The sequence below is a fragment of the Ailuropoda melanoleuca genome, chromosome 9 (genome assembly GCF_002007445.2).
Source record: "Ailuropoda melanoleuca isolate Jingjing chromosome 9, ASM200744v2, whole genome shotgun sequence".
NCBI lineage: Eukaryota > Metazoa > Chordata > Mammalia > Carnivora > Ursidae > Ailuropoda > Ailuropoda melanoleuca.
This window is the reverse complement of record NC_048226.1, coordinates 73,286,502-73,301,121: the sequence shown is the minus strand read 5'-3', so window position 1 is coordinate 73,301,121 and position 14,620 is coordinate 73,286,502. Positions and strand designations below refer to the sequence as shown.

The following is a 14,620-nucleotide window of genomic DNA, read 5'->3' as shown; positions in this document are numbered from 1 at the left end:
ACCTAGATGAAACTGACCAATTCTTTGAAAGAGACAAACCACCAAAACTTACACAAGAAAAAAAAAAATAGATCAACTGAGTAGGCCTATATCGATTAAAGAAATTTAACTAATAATTATTAATCTTCCAAAACAGAAAGTATGAGGCCCAGTTCTATACAACTAAAATGAATTAGTTACCAGAAAACATCAAGATACTCTATAAAAAGCTATGAAAGCTTGTTGGATGCTATGAAAGATATAAGAATAAAAAAATGGATAAACTGGACAGATTTCCATTTGTGCCATTATTATTATATTGACTTTTGCAAAGCAACAATGCATATACTACGGTAGCTGACTCTGTACTCTGTACTTACAAAGAAAGTTATGACCTCTAGCTCTGGGGCACCTGGAGTGAATCCAGATGGATTCACTGATAAATTCTACCAAACATTTAAAGAAGAAATCATGCTAATTCTCTATAGTTTCTTCCAGAAAATAGAGGCAGATGAAATATCCCCAACTCATGAACTAAACACTTATTTATTTATTTTTAAATTTTTTTTTTAAAGATTTTATTTATTTATTTGACAGAGATAGAGACAGCCAGCGAGAGAGGGAACACAAGCAGGGGAAGCGGGAGAGGAAGAAGCAGGCTCACAGCGGAGGAGCCTGATGTGGCTCGATCCCAGAACGCCGGGATCACGCCCTGAGCCGAAGGCAGATGCTTAACTGCTGTGCCACCCAGGCACCCCATGAACTAAACATTTAAACAGACACCTCACCAAAGAAGATATATAGATGGCAATGAAAAATATGAAAAGATGTTCCATATCATAAGTCATCAGGGAAATACAAATTAAAATAATGGGATACCACTACATACCTTTTTAGAATGTCTAAAATGGAAAGCACTGACAACATTAATGCTGGTGAGTATGTGCAGCAACAGGAATTCTCATTTACTGTTGGTACAGTGCAAAATCGTACTGCTGCTTTGGAAAAGTCTGGTAGATTGTTACAAAACTAAACATACTCATATAATCCAGCAATCATGCTCCTTGGTATTTACCCAAATGATTTGAAAACTTATGTTCACACAAAATCTGCATGTAAAACAGCTTTTTAAGTGTCAAAATTTGGAAGTCACTAAGATGTTTTTCAATAGGTGAAAGAATACATCCAGACAATAGAATACTGAGTCAGCACTAAAAATAAATGAGCAATCAAGCCATTAAAAGCCAGTGAGGAACTTTACATGTATCTTACTAAGTGAAAGAAGCCATTCTGAAAAGTCTACATATTGTGTGATGGCCACTATAGATAATCTGGAAAAGGCAAAACCACAGAAACAAGATAAAGATCAGTGGTTACTAGGTATTCAGGTAAAGAGGGATAAACAGAGGCAGCACAGAGAACTTAAAGGGTAGTGAAATGATTCTGTATCATCCTATAATGGTATATGTCATTCCATAGAATGTACAACAGAAAGAATAGACCTTAAGGTAAACTATGGACTTTGGGTGATAATAATGTATAATATTAGTTCATAAATTGTAACAAGCATACCATACCAATACAAGATGGGAATAACAGGAGTACTGTGTGTATGTTGGCTGGGGGAGGGGTATATGGGAGCTCTGTACTTTCCATTCAACTTTTCTGTAAACCTAAAATTGCTCCAAAAATAAAATCTATTATTAATTAGAAAAAAAGCAGGGGAAGGAAAAACACAAAATTTGGGAAGGTGGTTACCCATTTGGGGAAAACATGAAATAACACAGAGAGAGAAGAACATATAGGCTGATAAATTGCTTTGGTAATGCTCTAGTTCTTAAGTTGGGTAGTGGGATCATAGATACTCATTTTGTTATTATGCCTCCTAACTTGCATATGCAATAAATATGCTTTTCAACTACTAAGTCAAATGAATAAAGAAAAAATATTCTACACTGAATATATATGCATACATCTTTTCAATTAGGTTGTTGACTAGAAAGCAGATGTTTCACGTACAATAAGATGTATATAAATACTAGTCAATAAATTTCCTGTGAATAGGTACTACAGGTAGGCAACACAGTACAGCAGAAAGAATACTGGGTCTGGGTACAGACCTCTGCCTTAATTTTAATTCTGCTTTTTACTACTTTTGTGAACTTGAGCAACTGCATTTAATCACTCCATTTCTGTCTTTCAAACAGAAATAACATTTTAAGCACTTTATGAGAAATAAATATTTAAGACATATATCAAAATAAACACTGACACATTAAATATACAAAATAAATGTTAATTCTCTTCCCCTGGTTATGCTGTGAAGATTTTGAGAGAGAGTGAAAAATTTAAGGGCATAGGCTAAAGCCAGAATGCCTGGATTCAAACCATAGCTCTGACCCTTATGGGCTGTAGTATACTGCCTTTGTTTCTTAAAATGGAGATGAGAGTAGCAATTTTCACAATGAAGATTAAATGATGTTAAGTGTTTAGAATAATATAGTGTTATTAGTATACAGCATTAGTAGTAATTATTTTTCTCATTAACATGATTATTATCTTGAGCCAAAGTCACTGGAAGATTTTTACATTTAAAGTAGCTCTTCTTATGGTCTTATTCTTGCAGAGATGTAAATAATTTATCATGGGATTTTTTTCTCCTGTTTCCATACATGAAAGCCTAAGTACAAAAAAAAAAATCTGTCTTGTCACATATGAGCACCTAATATAAAAAAAATTGACTAAATTAATGAAATATTGACAGAGATAAAACAATGTTGCTATATGTAATGATTTGTGACTTAAATCTGAGTAAGCCTAAATTCTTATTATAAAATAGGCTTATAACGCTCAAGCAAATTACAATTTATTGACAGACATTAAAAAGCCAGGATACAGCATACGGTTACAATAAATATACAAATAGCTTCAAATAAATAGTTAGAAATTAAAGTTTAGGTTGTTTGTCAGAATAAACCCTAAACTGGCCTTAAAAAAATAAAGACGGGAAAGTTAAGCATGCTTCATCAATATGGTTCTCACTGAAGCTAAATGTCAAAGGTTTAACTTCATTCCATATATTTTGGAGCATATTTTACGTATTAGTTATTAGTTAATATCTCTGAGCCTTAAATTAACTCATTTGTAAAATGAAAATAATCTACATCTGGTTAACACACAGTTACTATAAGGTGAATTATGATACTATATACCTGAGCATTTAGAAAACTGTCTTGGTTTACATAAATAAATAGCCATATTAATAGTAGCTATAAGACAGTTTATCAATGAGGTTTATAGATACCATTCTATAATCAGTTGAGTAACGGGTATGATGAACTGTGAAAAGCTACAAAATATGTTATTCTATAAGAATCATTTTCTATTTTTGGTTTTAAAGCACAAGAAACCCTTTTCAGGCAAAATCTTATTAGGGAATCTCAATCTACAAAAAAAAAGAATTGCTATCCTTTTAAACCTTATTTTCTTAAGCTTTTCTCCTGCCTTACAGCTACTAGGGTATCCACTCTAAAGCAAGGAAAATAACTAGAAAATCAGATCCTGAACTTGTCTACACGTCAAAACACATCACACTGTATTGTCTGATTTTTAAAACCTCTGAAATACATCCTGGTGAGGTAAGGAATGTGACAGTCAAGCTGTCTCTGGGCTCCATGACAGCTTAGTTCAGTAACCACTTCATACCTGTTTCCTCATCTTTAAAATGGGGAGTAAAGCTGATTTGGCAAGGTTACTGTGAAGGTTAAATGAAATAATATATAAACTGTATGTATGGGCAAAGCTGAAGACCAGTGAGAAGCATGCACTCCTATCTGACAAAACCACGTAATAGCTTCCTGTAAGGGTAAAAACAGGAAACGTTGAGTGTGTAAGTTTGTGATGCACATTATGATGATCCATAAAATTCAAAACATGCACAATTGGTTTTGCCTGTTTTTTAGAAGATTAAACTGTATTAAAGTCTTAGCAAACTAATTATAAACACTTATTTGAACTGCAAATCAAAAAATACACGAATGCTCCACTGTTCTTAGTTAAAAAAAAAAAAGCTGTGTTAACTGGCTATTCTGATAAATCTGGTCAAATGTTAACAAATTAAATCATTTCAGATGCCCACATCCCTCTGTGATGATGTGTCACATGAACAAAAATTTGAAATTATTCAACTGAAACATAAAAAGACGTTAACAACGTACTCTCAAGCCCAATAAAAACACCAGTTGAAACAATTCTGGTATTTTTACATACTTAACATTCATGGGTGGCAAGCTGCTTTGGGGACATCTTCCAAAGTCACTCTTGGTTCTAAGTATGTATCTAGCTTTATTTGGATAACCCACAATTACAGTAAAAATAAAATTAATATTCATAAGGCAAGTTATAATCCTGAATTACCACAGAAAGAACAATTGGCAATACATTTTTAACAAATAATGCACACATATTTTTACTGAAAAATAACAGGATTCTCAAAATAATAAGGTTGAGATTTTTCTTGACTATAGAGAGTATCTTTTAAAGTTCTGTATTAAGTAGCACTGCTGGAAATTTTTAGGCTAGCTTAAAAAAGCCTTTTCAAGATTACCAAAATAATTGTCTTAATACACAATATTATAAATGTATCTAGTTTGGGATCCAGTCAATAAAAATTAAAGCTAATTCACTCTGATTTTTCTACTCAAATTATTTTTAAGGAAAAAATTCTGAATATTTTCCCACAACAGCTTAAATTAAAAATTAAGGCAGCAATAAAGATTTGATAATTTCCTGTTGATATAAAATAGGAAAGCCAAAATACTTTTACAAAACCAAATTACAGTTTCTTATTCATTTCCTTTTTTGAAGATATTTAGGGTTAGCAGAAAAAACTTAAAGGTGCTTCTCTGTAATCATACAACTTTGTATTCTATAAATATTCCCTCTGCTTAAACTTTCAGAAATTGTATAATTTTGCATGTCACCATAAAAAGACTAGTAAACAGAGAAATTGAAATCATTGACTAAAATTTACCAGAGTGTATTTATGATTAATTGGTTGATGTCTTCTCCCTTTTTTCCCATACCAGAGACGAGACATTTCCTTTCCAGAGCAAATTAAGTTATAACAAATCTCATAAGGACTGTTTTAAAAAGCATTCTTCCTCTGTTAAAGATAAATTTTCAGCACAAGAGCCCTACTACAGTGACAAAACAGTTTGCTAGAGACAAAGATTTGATTGACAAGACAGAGAGCTAATCACTAAGTAGTATCCATTGCAAAGATAGTTCTGAGTGGAGACTGTAAAGCCAGGGAAGGAAAAGGAGGTTCCCATGTTGAAGTTTGGTTGCACTGTACCCAAATGTGCAAAAAAAAAAAAAAAAAAAAAGGCTCAAAAGTTTAAAGACACAGAGCATGTATTTGCAAACACCAGTACACTAAGAAATACACTAAAAATATCTGTCATAAAAAAGTACTAAGTGCAGTTTCCGGAGTCCCTCCTAATGTACATAAATGATTTCAACTAACATTTTGTTGTTTTGCTCAAGTCATACATCTATTCTTTATTTAAATCTAAAAATCCAATAAAATGTCATCTTTTATGTGAGCATTTTTTAAGCAATGAGTCATCCTTTGAGGACCCTCCAACCCTCAAATTTTATAGAATGCCTATGTAAAAGTGAAGCCAATCCACTACAAAGAAATCCTACACAAATATTCAAGTGACCTGAAAATTTACCTGTTTATTATATAGTCCATTTTTAAACTGCATTTTCTAATACCTAATTTCTTGAAAAGGTACTTATAATTACTATACCTACATAGACTTCATTAATCAGTAGTATGCTGAATATAACCAAAGAAGTGAACTTTGAAGATTAAATATTATTGCTGTGAATTAAAACTTCCTAGAACTCAATTTTAAGTAGAATATCAATGCATAGTAGTACGCCTGAATATTTCTTCCATTTTAAACCAGCTCCTCCCCAGACACCTTGCTGTGTGTTCACACAAAGCTGTACACACAAACACTGAACCACACCCACAGCTCTACATCTTCCCCCACATTCCATGATGTACATGCACAGAACACAGCACACTCCATACTAAATATCCTCCCTCCCACTCACACCAGCTACTCCCCTATCTCCCCAACCAGCCCCACCACACTTACCCTCAGATCTCTCTCCCACAGTCCCTCATATGTACACTCTATCCCCACACGCATCTTACCACACATTACACATAGAGTGTACTGTGGTCACTACCTCCCCCTGTCATGGCACACCCCCTACACACACCAACAACATTACATAATTTGGTTGTAGTGGGCTGCCATTTTGAAAATCTATCATTACCTCCAGCCAGATTTTCTAAAATAAAAAATATTATATATGTACCCAAATGTGGCTGAAATACATACATACACACCCCAAGCACAGGGCAGCTTATTTGCTGGTTATCCTGTCAACACCCATCCCTGCACCTTCTTCCTAACATAGCTTTGATTTTGCTCAAGTATCTTTTCAGCCTTGTTTCTGAGAAGTCTTGCTCTATACCTGGACAGGATGGGTCCTTATAGATCTAAACCAGTGGCTCTCAAATTTTAGCTTGCATCACAATCACCTGGAACATTTGTTAAAATACAGAATGCTGGGCTCCAAAACCAGTTTCTGATGGAGGAGACTGGAATGGGGTCTGAAAATATGCATTCTCAATAATGCTGCTGCTGCTTATGGTCTGGGGACCATACTTTGAAAAACAACTAAACCACAATGAGATGTCACCTTACACATGTTAGAATGGATATTATTAAGATAAGAACAAATGCTGGTGAGGATGTAGAGTAAAGGGAACCCCTATGTACTACCGTTAGAAATGTAAACTTATGCAACCATTATGAAAAACTGTATGGAAGTTCCTCAAAAAAATTAAAAATAGAAATATCATATGATTCAGAAATACTACCCCTAGGTATTTATACAAAGAAAACAAAAACACAAATTCAAAAATACATATGCATCTCTGTGTTCACTACAGCAGTATTAACGATAGCCAAGATATGGAACCAACCTAAGTGTCCATAATAGATGAATGGATAAAGAAGATGTGATACACACACACACACACACACACACACACACACACACACACACACAGGAATACTATTCAGCTGTATAAAAGAATGAAATCTTGCCATTTGCAACAATATGGTTGGACCTTGAGAGCATTATGCTAAATGAATTAAGTCAGACAGAGAAAGATACTTTATGATCTCGCTTACATGTGGAATTTAAAACAGCAACAATAAAACCCAAGGTCACAGATAAATAGACTGGTGGCTGCCAGAGGCAAGGAGTTGGAGGTAGGCAAAATGGGTGGGGGGGGGGGTCAAAAGCTACAAGCTTTTAATTCTAAAATAAATATGTCCCTTGGATGTAACATGCAGGGTGACTATAGTTAATTCTGTATTGCATATTTGAAAGTTGGTAAGAAACTATATCTTGAAGTCCTCATCACAAGAAAAAAAAATTACAATATAAGGTGGCAAATGCTAACTTTAGACCTACTGTGGTGATTGTTTGGAAATACACACAAATATCAAATCATTATGTTGTACACCTGAGACTGATATGCTATGTATCAATTACACCTCAATTAAAAAACAACTGATATGAGCCATTTGAGCGTGGTTTTGTTTCTTGAAGCTAAATACTTTCTAATTAATAAACACAATATTTAGCAGACATAAAAAAATGAGCTCAGTAAATCTCCTTCTTGCCCTTTTTTTTTTCATAGTGTTAAGAAAACATAATTAGGTCATTTAAATATTTCTAGATATCCCAGAGCTTGAAAGAGATCTCAGTTTACCATTAGTGTAAAATGACAGACTATAAAATGAAGCACTTTTAAAAACATAACCAGTTTAAAGGGTGAACATAATTCATAATTCAACCTGTTCTCATGATTCAGATACTCAATAATCTCTTTTCCTCTACTTTCTTTATTGGTGCTGAAATTATATCTGATTTCCTCTGAGTTGGGAGTGGTTTACCAGGGGCAATTATACAAAATCCACCCTATTCAATATTTAAGGTAATATTTTACAATTTTAATATTTACAATTAGTTGTTCATTGCTGGTATACAGAAATACAATTAACTTCTGTGTGTTAAAAAAATTAGTCTGTCATTTATCCATTCTGTCTCTTCTCACAATCCATATTAAATAACATTTTGTATTTTTAATGGAAATTTGGTAGCCTATAACTTTTGGGTAGTTACTAAGGGGGAATGTCAACAAATCAAAACATTAGTTCAAAATTTTCCTGAGGAAGATAACATCCTAAGCTAACATTTTCATTAGTCAAAACAGACCATGTTAGGCGTTACTGAGTGCCAAATGATAATGTAAGAAAATTTATGAACAGTCTCAAACTGGAGATCTACTCTGCAGCCCAGTGCCTATAATAATACTGTACTGTACACCTGAGAATTTGCTAAGAGGGTAGATTTTATGTTGTGTTATCATAAAATAATAATAACAATGATAAAGCGGGTAGGAAAAAACTCTTAGAGATGATGGATGTATTTATGAGTGTGGTGATGGTTTCATGGATGTATACTTGTCTCCAAACTTATCAAGCTGTATATATAAATATGCACAGATTTTTGTATGTCAATCCTATCTCAATAAAGTGATTTAAAAATACTTAATATAGAAATATTTAGGACAATTTGTATTAACTCATATATTCTAATTGTTTTGTTTAATTTGGAAAATACTTCTTTAAGAACTTAAGAAATCTGTGTCTGCAACAGCTATATTGACAGTCCCCCCAATTCTAATTGTTTTTAATGCTTTTGATTTCTATCCTTTTGTCAGATTTATTGAATTACTTTTGGAGTTATGGTTTGTAGTACTATGTAATATGATCAACTTTAAAAAGTATATTTTTTTTAATTGCCTTTACCTAAGATAGACGACCTCTCTCTCAATTTAGTGACTTAGACATAAAGAGTACTTTCATTTTGAACAAAATCAATTCTGAATGGATTTTACTGGCTAGGCTGAGAAGTGATAAGGAATTTTGCCTCAATTTCAATGTTAGCATTACTTTTGCCTTAATTAAAAAAAAATCCTTCTGTTTAATAAAATGAATATCGGAATATCTGACAGCTTAAGAAATGATAATCACCAAATAACTGAAGTCATCTCAGAAACCAAAAATCAAATGAAATATATTTTTATTAATACTTTGGCAAGCATTTGGCAAATGAGAAATGAGGACTAAACCGGCATGATATGCTTCTAATTATAATCATTACTTTTAAGAATAAAAAAATACTATTATGCCATATAATCTACTGGCACATAATACCAGTAAACTCATATTTTAAAATTTAATCAACAAGTATAAACCCGGGAGGTAAACTTCGAAATAAATCGATGAAAGCTAATTTAATAAAGTCAATTTCTGAATTGGTTTTATCATCCTAGGGGCACTGGATGTCTTAATTAGTAGGTTTGGAATTTGAAAGACACTGAATTGTAAGTGGTATAAAATTAACTTTAGAGATGAAAAAATGGAAACCTTTTTTTGCCACTTCTTATACCAAAAGCAGTGAAAGTCAACTCAAAGGAAGTGGGATAACAAGCAATGGTAGCTTTAAAAGCTCCATTTTTGAGATTTTAAGCAGCAAGACTGGCATGCCCAACACCTGTGACACTTTGAAACCCAAAAAAAACTTTCACAGGATTCTAACAGAGTCTCTAAGACGATTAGTGACTATTAGATTGATAGACTATTAGAATCTATTAGAGACTCTCAAGTTGGTACTTGGGGTCGAGAGTGAGAGAGCCTGAGGGGGTGTAGTCACTGAGCCCTGTGGTACCTGGTGACAGGATAAAATGGACTTATATATTCCTGTAGCACCACTTTTGCTATGTGATAAGAAATTTAAAAAATTCTTTTTATATTACATCAGATAAATTAAAAAGATGAATGCAAAATTCACACGAATCTTAAGGATAAAATAGGCTTCAAAGATATTTTAAGCTTATTATAATATGTGGCTGCTGTGTTAGACTATACTCCTAGACTCTTGGGTACTTGTCAAGTACATCAAACTTTAAAGGGTATTTGATGGACAAGTTCAAGAGGTACAGATCAATGACTTACAGAGTGATATGTTTCTTGGTTTCCCTCTCCTTGCAGTGCCTCTGAGTATGCAGTGTGGTAAAATCCTTTGGTGTGTAAGGGAGCTATGCCTGAAGTAATTCAGCCTGGCTGTTATTGATAAGAAAAAAACAAACAAAAAACCATGCTTTTAAAAATCAAGGCATAAAATGATTAAAGAAACCTTTCTCCACAGTGAATAAATTTATGTCTTTGGTGTGCAGATGCAACACACAAAATACGAGGAATATTTTGAAAAATATTTTTATACAATATAACTTGCATGACAGAGCCTTGAAAATTAAACTACAATATGATCAATATAGTCTGAAAGAGTCTTCCACAGTCTCAGCATGGCATATGTGTAACAAAACACCGAGGCTAGCACAGTGGGTTTTCCACCTCTACTGTACAACGTCACCCCCTGAGGAGCTTTACAGAACACTGATTTTCATTTGGTCTGAGGTGACCCTGCAGTAAGTTTTTTGAAAGCTCCCCCAAATGATTCAAAGGTTCTGCCAAGTCCTTGGCATGGTGAAAAGGACAACTGGCTCGGAATTACAGATTAACGATTATGATTTGTTACTATGAGGATTTTGGCCAAATAAGAAATAAGCTTAGAAAAATTATCAATAAAATAAAGATGACAGTCTATGATTAATGGGTTGCTCCAGACCTAAGGCAGAAGAACATGTTAATAACACTGTGGGGATGTTATCAGCAAAATCCAGACTGTACAACATTCTACAAAAAAAATTAATTTCTCAAAAATGAAAATTAAAAGAAAAAATAGCAAAGCACAGCAAAGAAATGGACAGAAAACCTACATTTATAGACTTAAAGAGACATTTTAACTAACCGAAACATTTGGAGCTTAGTTGGATCCTGATTCAATAAATTGTAAAATTTTTTTCATATTACATGTATTTTAAACATATTTATGACACTCAAAGAAATGTGAACTGAGGTAAAGGAAGGATTACAGACGGAATAAGCTGATAAAGCTGAGTGATGGTATATGCAAATTAATAACACTATTTATCTCTATTTTTGTACGTTTATCAAATCATAGCACCATCATGAGGAAACAGTGTCAACAGGCATCTTTCTGCACCCTTACCTCAAGACGTTCCTACACTTCGTTGAAATGCCATTAGACTACCTCCCTTGTCAGTGAAAATCTTTAAAAACAATCCCCATCCATGAGAGACTATGGACTCCAAGAAACAAACTAAGGGCTTCAGAGGGGAGGGGGGTGGGGGAATGGGATAGGCTGGTGATGGGTAGTAAGGAGGGCACGTATTGCATGGTGCACTGGGTGTTATACGCAACTAATGGAGCATCGAACTTTACATCGGAATCCGGGGATGTACTGTATGGTGACTAACATAATATAATAAAAAATATTATTATAATAAAAACACCAACAACAACGACAACAAAAATCAATCCCCATCAAAAATCAAAAAGTAACATTTTTCACAAAACTGCAAAGCCTCATGTAAAACATTAGCCTCACTATACAAGCTCTACTTCTTGTCACTGGTGACACTGGCAGAAACTAGGGGGAAAGAATCTACAAAAGTTTCTTTCTGGTTGCAACATAAGGTTATTATGTTATTAGCAGAAGGATTCATAGTTAAGGAACTCCAGTTATTATGCCTGGAAAAAGCAAACTTGAGGTAAGCCGATGTTTTTGTGCTATTTTATATTGACTAAACTAGAACAATAAAGAATATATGGTAAAGAATCTCTTACACACCTTGAGTTATATGCATAGTATTTCTCAGATTCTTTCTCCCAATAATCAGGAATCTTAGCATAGAGGCTCTTACTTCTGACCGCCTTAAAATTTGGCTAACCTGCTCTTAGTGAATGCAGGTTTCTGCTGCTCTCACCTTTCTCTGGAATTCACTATACAAATCTCTAATACTGTACTTCTTTCTTCCTTCCTTTGCTCATTATTTCTAATTCTTAAATTCCAGTATTTTCTAATTATCTTCAATAGGACTTTCAATTTGCATGTTTTACTTTTTTATTTTTTTAGATTATTTATTTATTTATTTGACAGAGAGAGAGAGAGCGAGCTAGCGAGAGAGGGAACACAAGCGGGGGAGTGGGAGAGGAAGAAGCAGGCTCCTAGTGGAGGAGCCTGATGTGGGGCTGGATCCCATAACGCCAGGATCACGCCCTGAGCCGAAGACAGACGCCTAACGACTGTGCCACCCAGGCAGGCACCCCTCAATTTGCATGTTTTAGAACTGAAATTGTTTTAAATGTTAAAGAATTTTTCTTGCTATTCTAAGTGCACATTTTAGTAATTTGGGGTGCCACAGTTTCAATTAAGTTTTAACACATTTAAGAGTAATAATGAAGATAGTGTTGAATCTACAGAGTTAATAGTGGAAGTACCAGATAAAATAATCCTGGAGGAAGATTAAAAAGGAATAAATACTTTCAGACTATCATAATATATAGAAAATTTTTGCTGTTGATGTACATCAGAAGGTAGAATAAAGACAAATGGACTAAACTTACAAACGTGTATTTTTTTAAACTCACTGTAAGAAAGAACTTCCTAACAGAGTTGTCCTAAAATGAAAAGTACTGCTCTTTGAGGTAATAAACTCTATCACTGAATTATGTTAAAGCTGAACCAAGAATAGTGTAAAATGTAAAATGAGATAGGCTGAACTGCCAGTTAATTCCAACTTTGAGAGTCTATAAATTTATGACAAAATATTTACTACAACTGACATAAAAACTTATTTTAGGATGAAGACCATCTTGGAAGATGAGTTAAAGTTTTATATCCCATTCTAATCTTTGCCCAAATTTATTCATTAATCGAGTAAATAACAGTAAGATAATATCTATTGACAATGAATTATATGCTTGCATTGTTCTTAGCTCTGAACATATAGTCATATGAAACTGACAACAGCCCCTGCCCTCTGGTGCTTACATTGGGAGAAGGACAGGAGGGACACAGAAGAGAAAGTGAAGCAGAGTAAATTAATCATATGCAAAAATTTTCACAATGTATGAATTTCTGGTTAGCAATATGTTTCTGCCTAAACAGCGGTTAGGAATACTGATCTTCTAAGAATCACTAGCTGCTCTACTCAACAGACTGATGTCGAAGTTGGCAGCCATAATAAATTCATCCTACATTCTCTAGTCACCTATTCTCCACCCTGACACAGAAGAAAGCTCCCAAACAGCAAGCACTTCACATTTTGAAGTACTTTTATTTTACATTAAGTGCTCTAAAAAAATTCCATTTTTAAAACATTAACATTTAAAATACTTTTTATATCATTATATATTTGTTCACCAAGAGTGAACCCTAATATAAACAATGGACTTTGGATGAAAAAAAAAATGCTTTTTATTTAGGCACTTAGTAACCATCAGGCACTAGACCAGCATGGTACAAGAGAAACGCAATGCATAACATATATAATTATAAATTTTCTAGTAACCACATTTAAAAAAAAGTTAATTTTGATTTTTATTTAACTCAATATATCTAAAATACTGTCACTGAAAATTAATGATATTTTATACTTTTTTCTTTTAATTCTAAATCTTTAAAATCCAATGTATATTTTATATTTACAGAACATCTCAATTCAGACTAGCCACATTTCAAAAGTGTTAAATAGCTACATGTGGGTAGTAGCTATTGTATCTATAGGAATTAGTATATTTTACATTAGCACTTCTCAATTCATATATTAAATTTTCACAGGAAATACCTGATGCTGCTTAGATTTAGGTTTATTAAGATTTCATAAAACTTATAGTTGAAAAAGTAAACTCATATATCCTAGTTGTTCCAAATGTATAAAAAAACTTATCCAACAACTGAATCAAGTATCCATTTTAAAATTTAACTGAAAGTAAGTAAAATTAAAAATTCATTTCCTTAGTTGCATCAGCCACATTTCAAGTACTCAAAAGCCACATAATAAAGATGTGGCTACCGTCTTAAATACTACAGCAGTGTTCCTAGACGATGCAGCAAAAAGTTTCTAAAATTAATTTTTTTCTCTACAATTTCCTTTTTATTTGAATTAATTCTGGTTGAAAACAGGTGAGAAGATGTTTATTTTTTCTCCAGAAATTATAACCTGCAGAATCTGCCACAAGAACTGAGGCAGTTCCTTTGAATCAATAAAGTCAATAAATCAATCAATAGTGATAGTCTACTATTTCCAAGGTTAAGTGCTCCAACCCCAAAGGAGAAAAGTCCCTTATTTGATTGAAATTATTGCAACCCTCCTCGCCGCCCAAGTTAGAAACTCCACTGTTACCGAGTTGTCATTAAATCCTGTCTTAATAGCTAGGTTATACCTGTTTAAAAAACTTAATTTCATCACCTTCCACTCTACCTTCAACTGTTGCTACCCTGGTACAAGACCCACCTTTGATCATCTGAGCTATTTTAAAAGCTTCCT

At 33.5% G+C, this 14,620-nt stretch overlaps 1 protein-coding gene across 5 annotated transcripts in view; it reads right to left on the bottom strand.

Moving 5' to 3' along the window:
- The window catches only part of OXR1 (oxidation resistance 1), a 433,201-nt gene that overhangs the window by 15,265 nt on the left and 403,316 nt on the right, over positions 1-14,620 (bottom strand). Inside the window, exon 1 of one of the 5 annotated variants that reach the window (XM_011233850.3) lies at positions 5,012-5,210. The exons of 3 other annotated variants lie outside the window; for them this stretch is intronic. In XM_011233850.3, coding sequence (XP_011232152.1) covers positions 5,012-5,077 — 66 coding nt within the window. In that variant the 5' untranslated portion in view covers positions 5,078-5,210. Of the gene's footprint in view, positions 1-5,011; positions 5,211-14,620 lie in introns of those variants that run through there. One more of the 5 variants, XM_011233851.3, reaches the window with a different exon arrangement.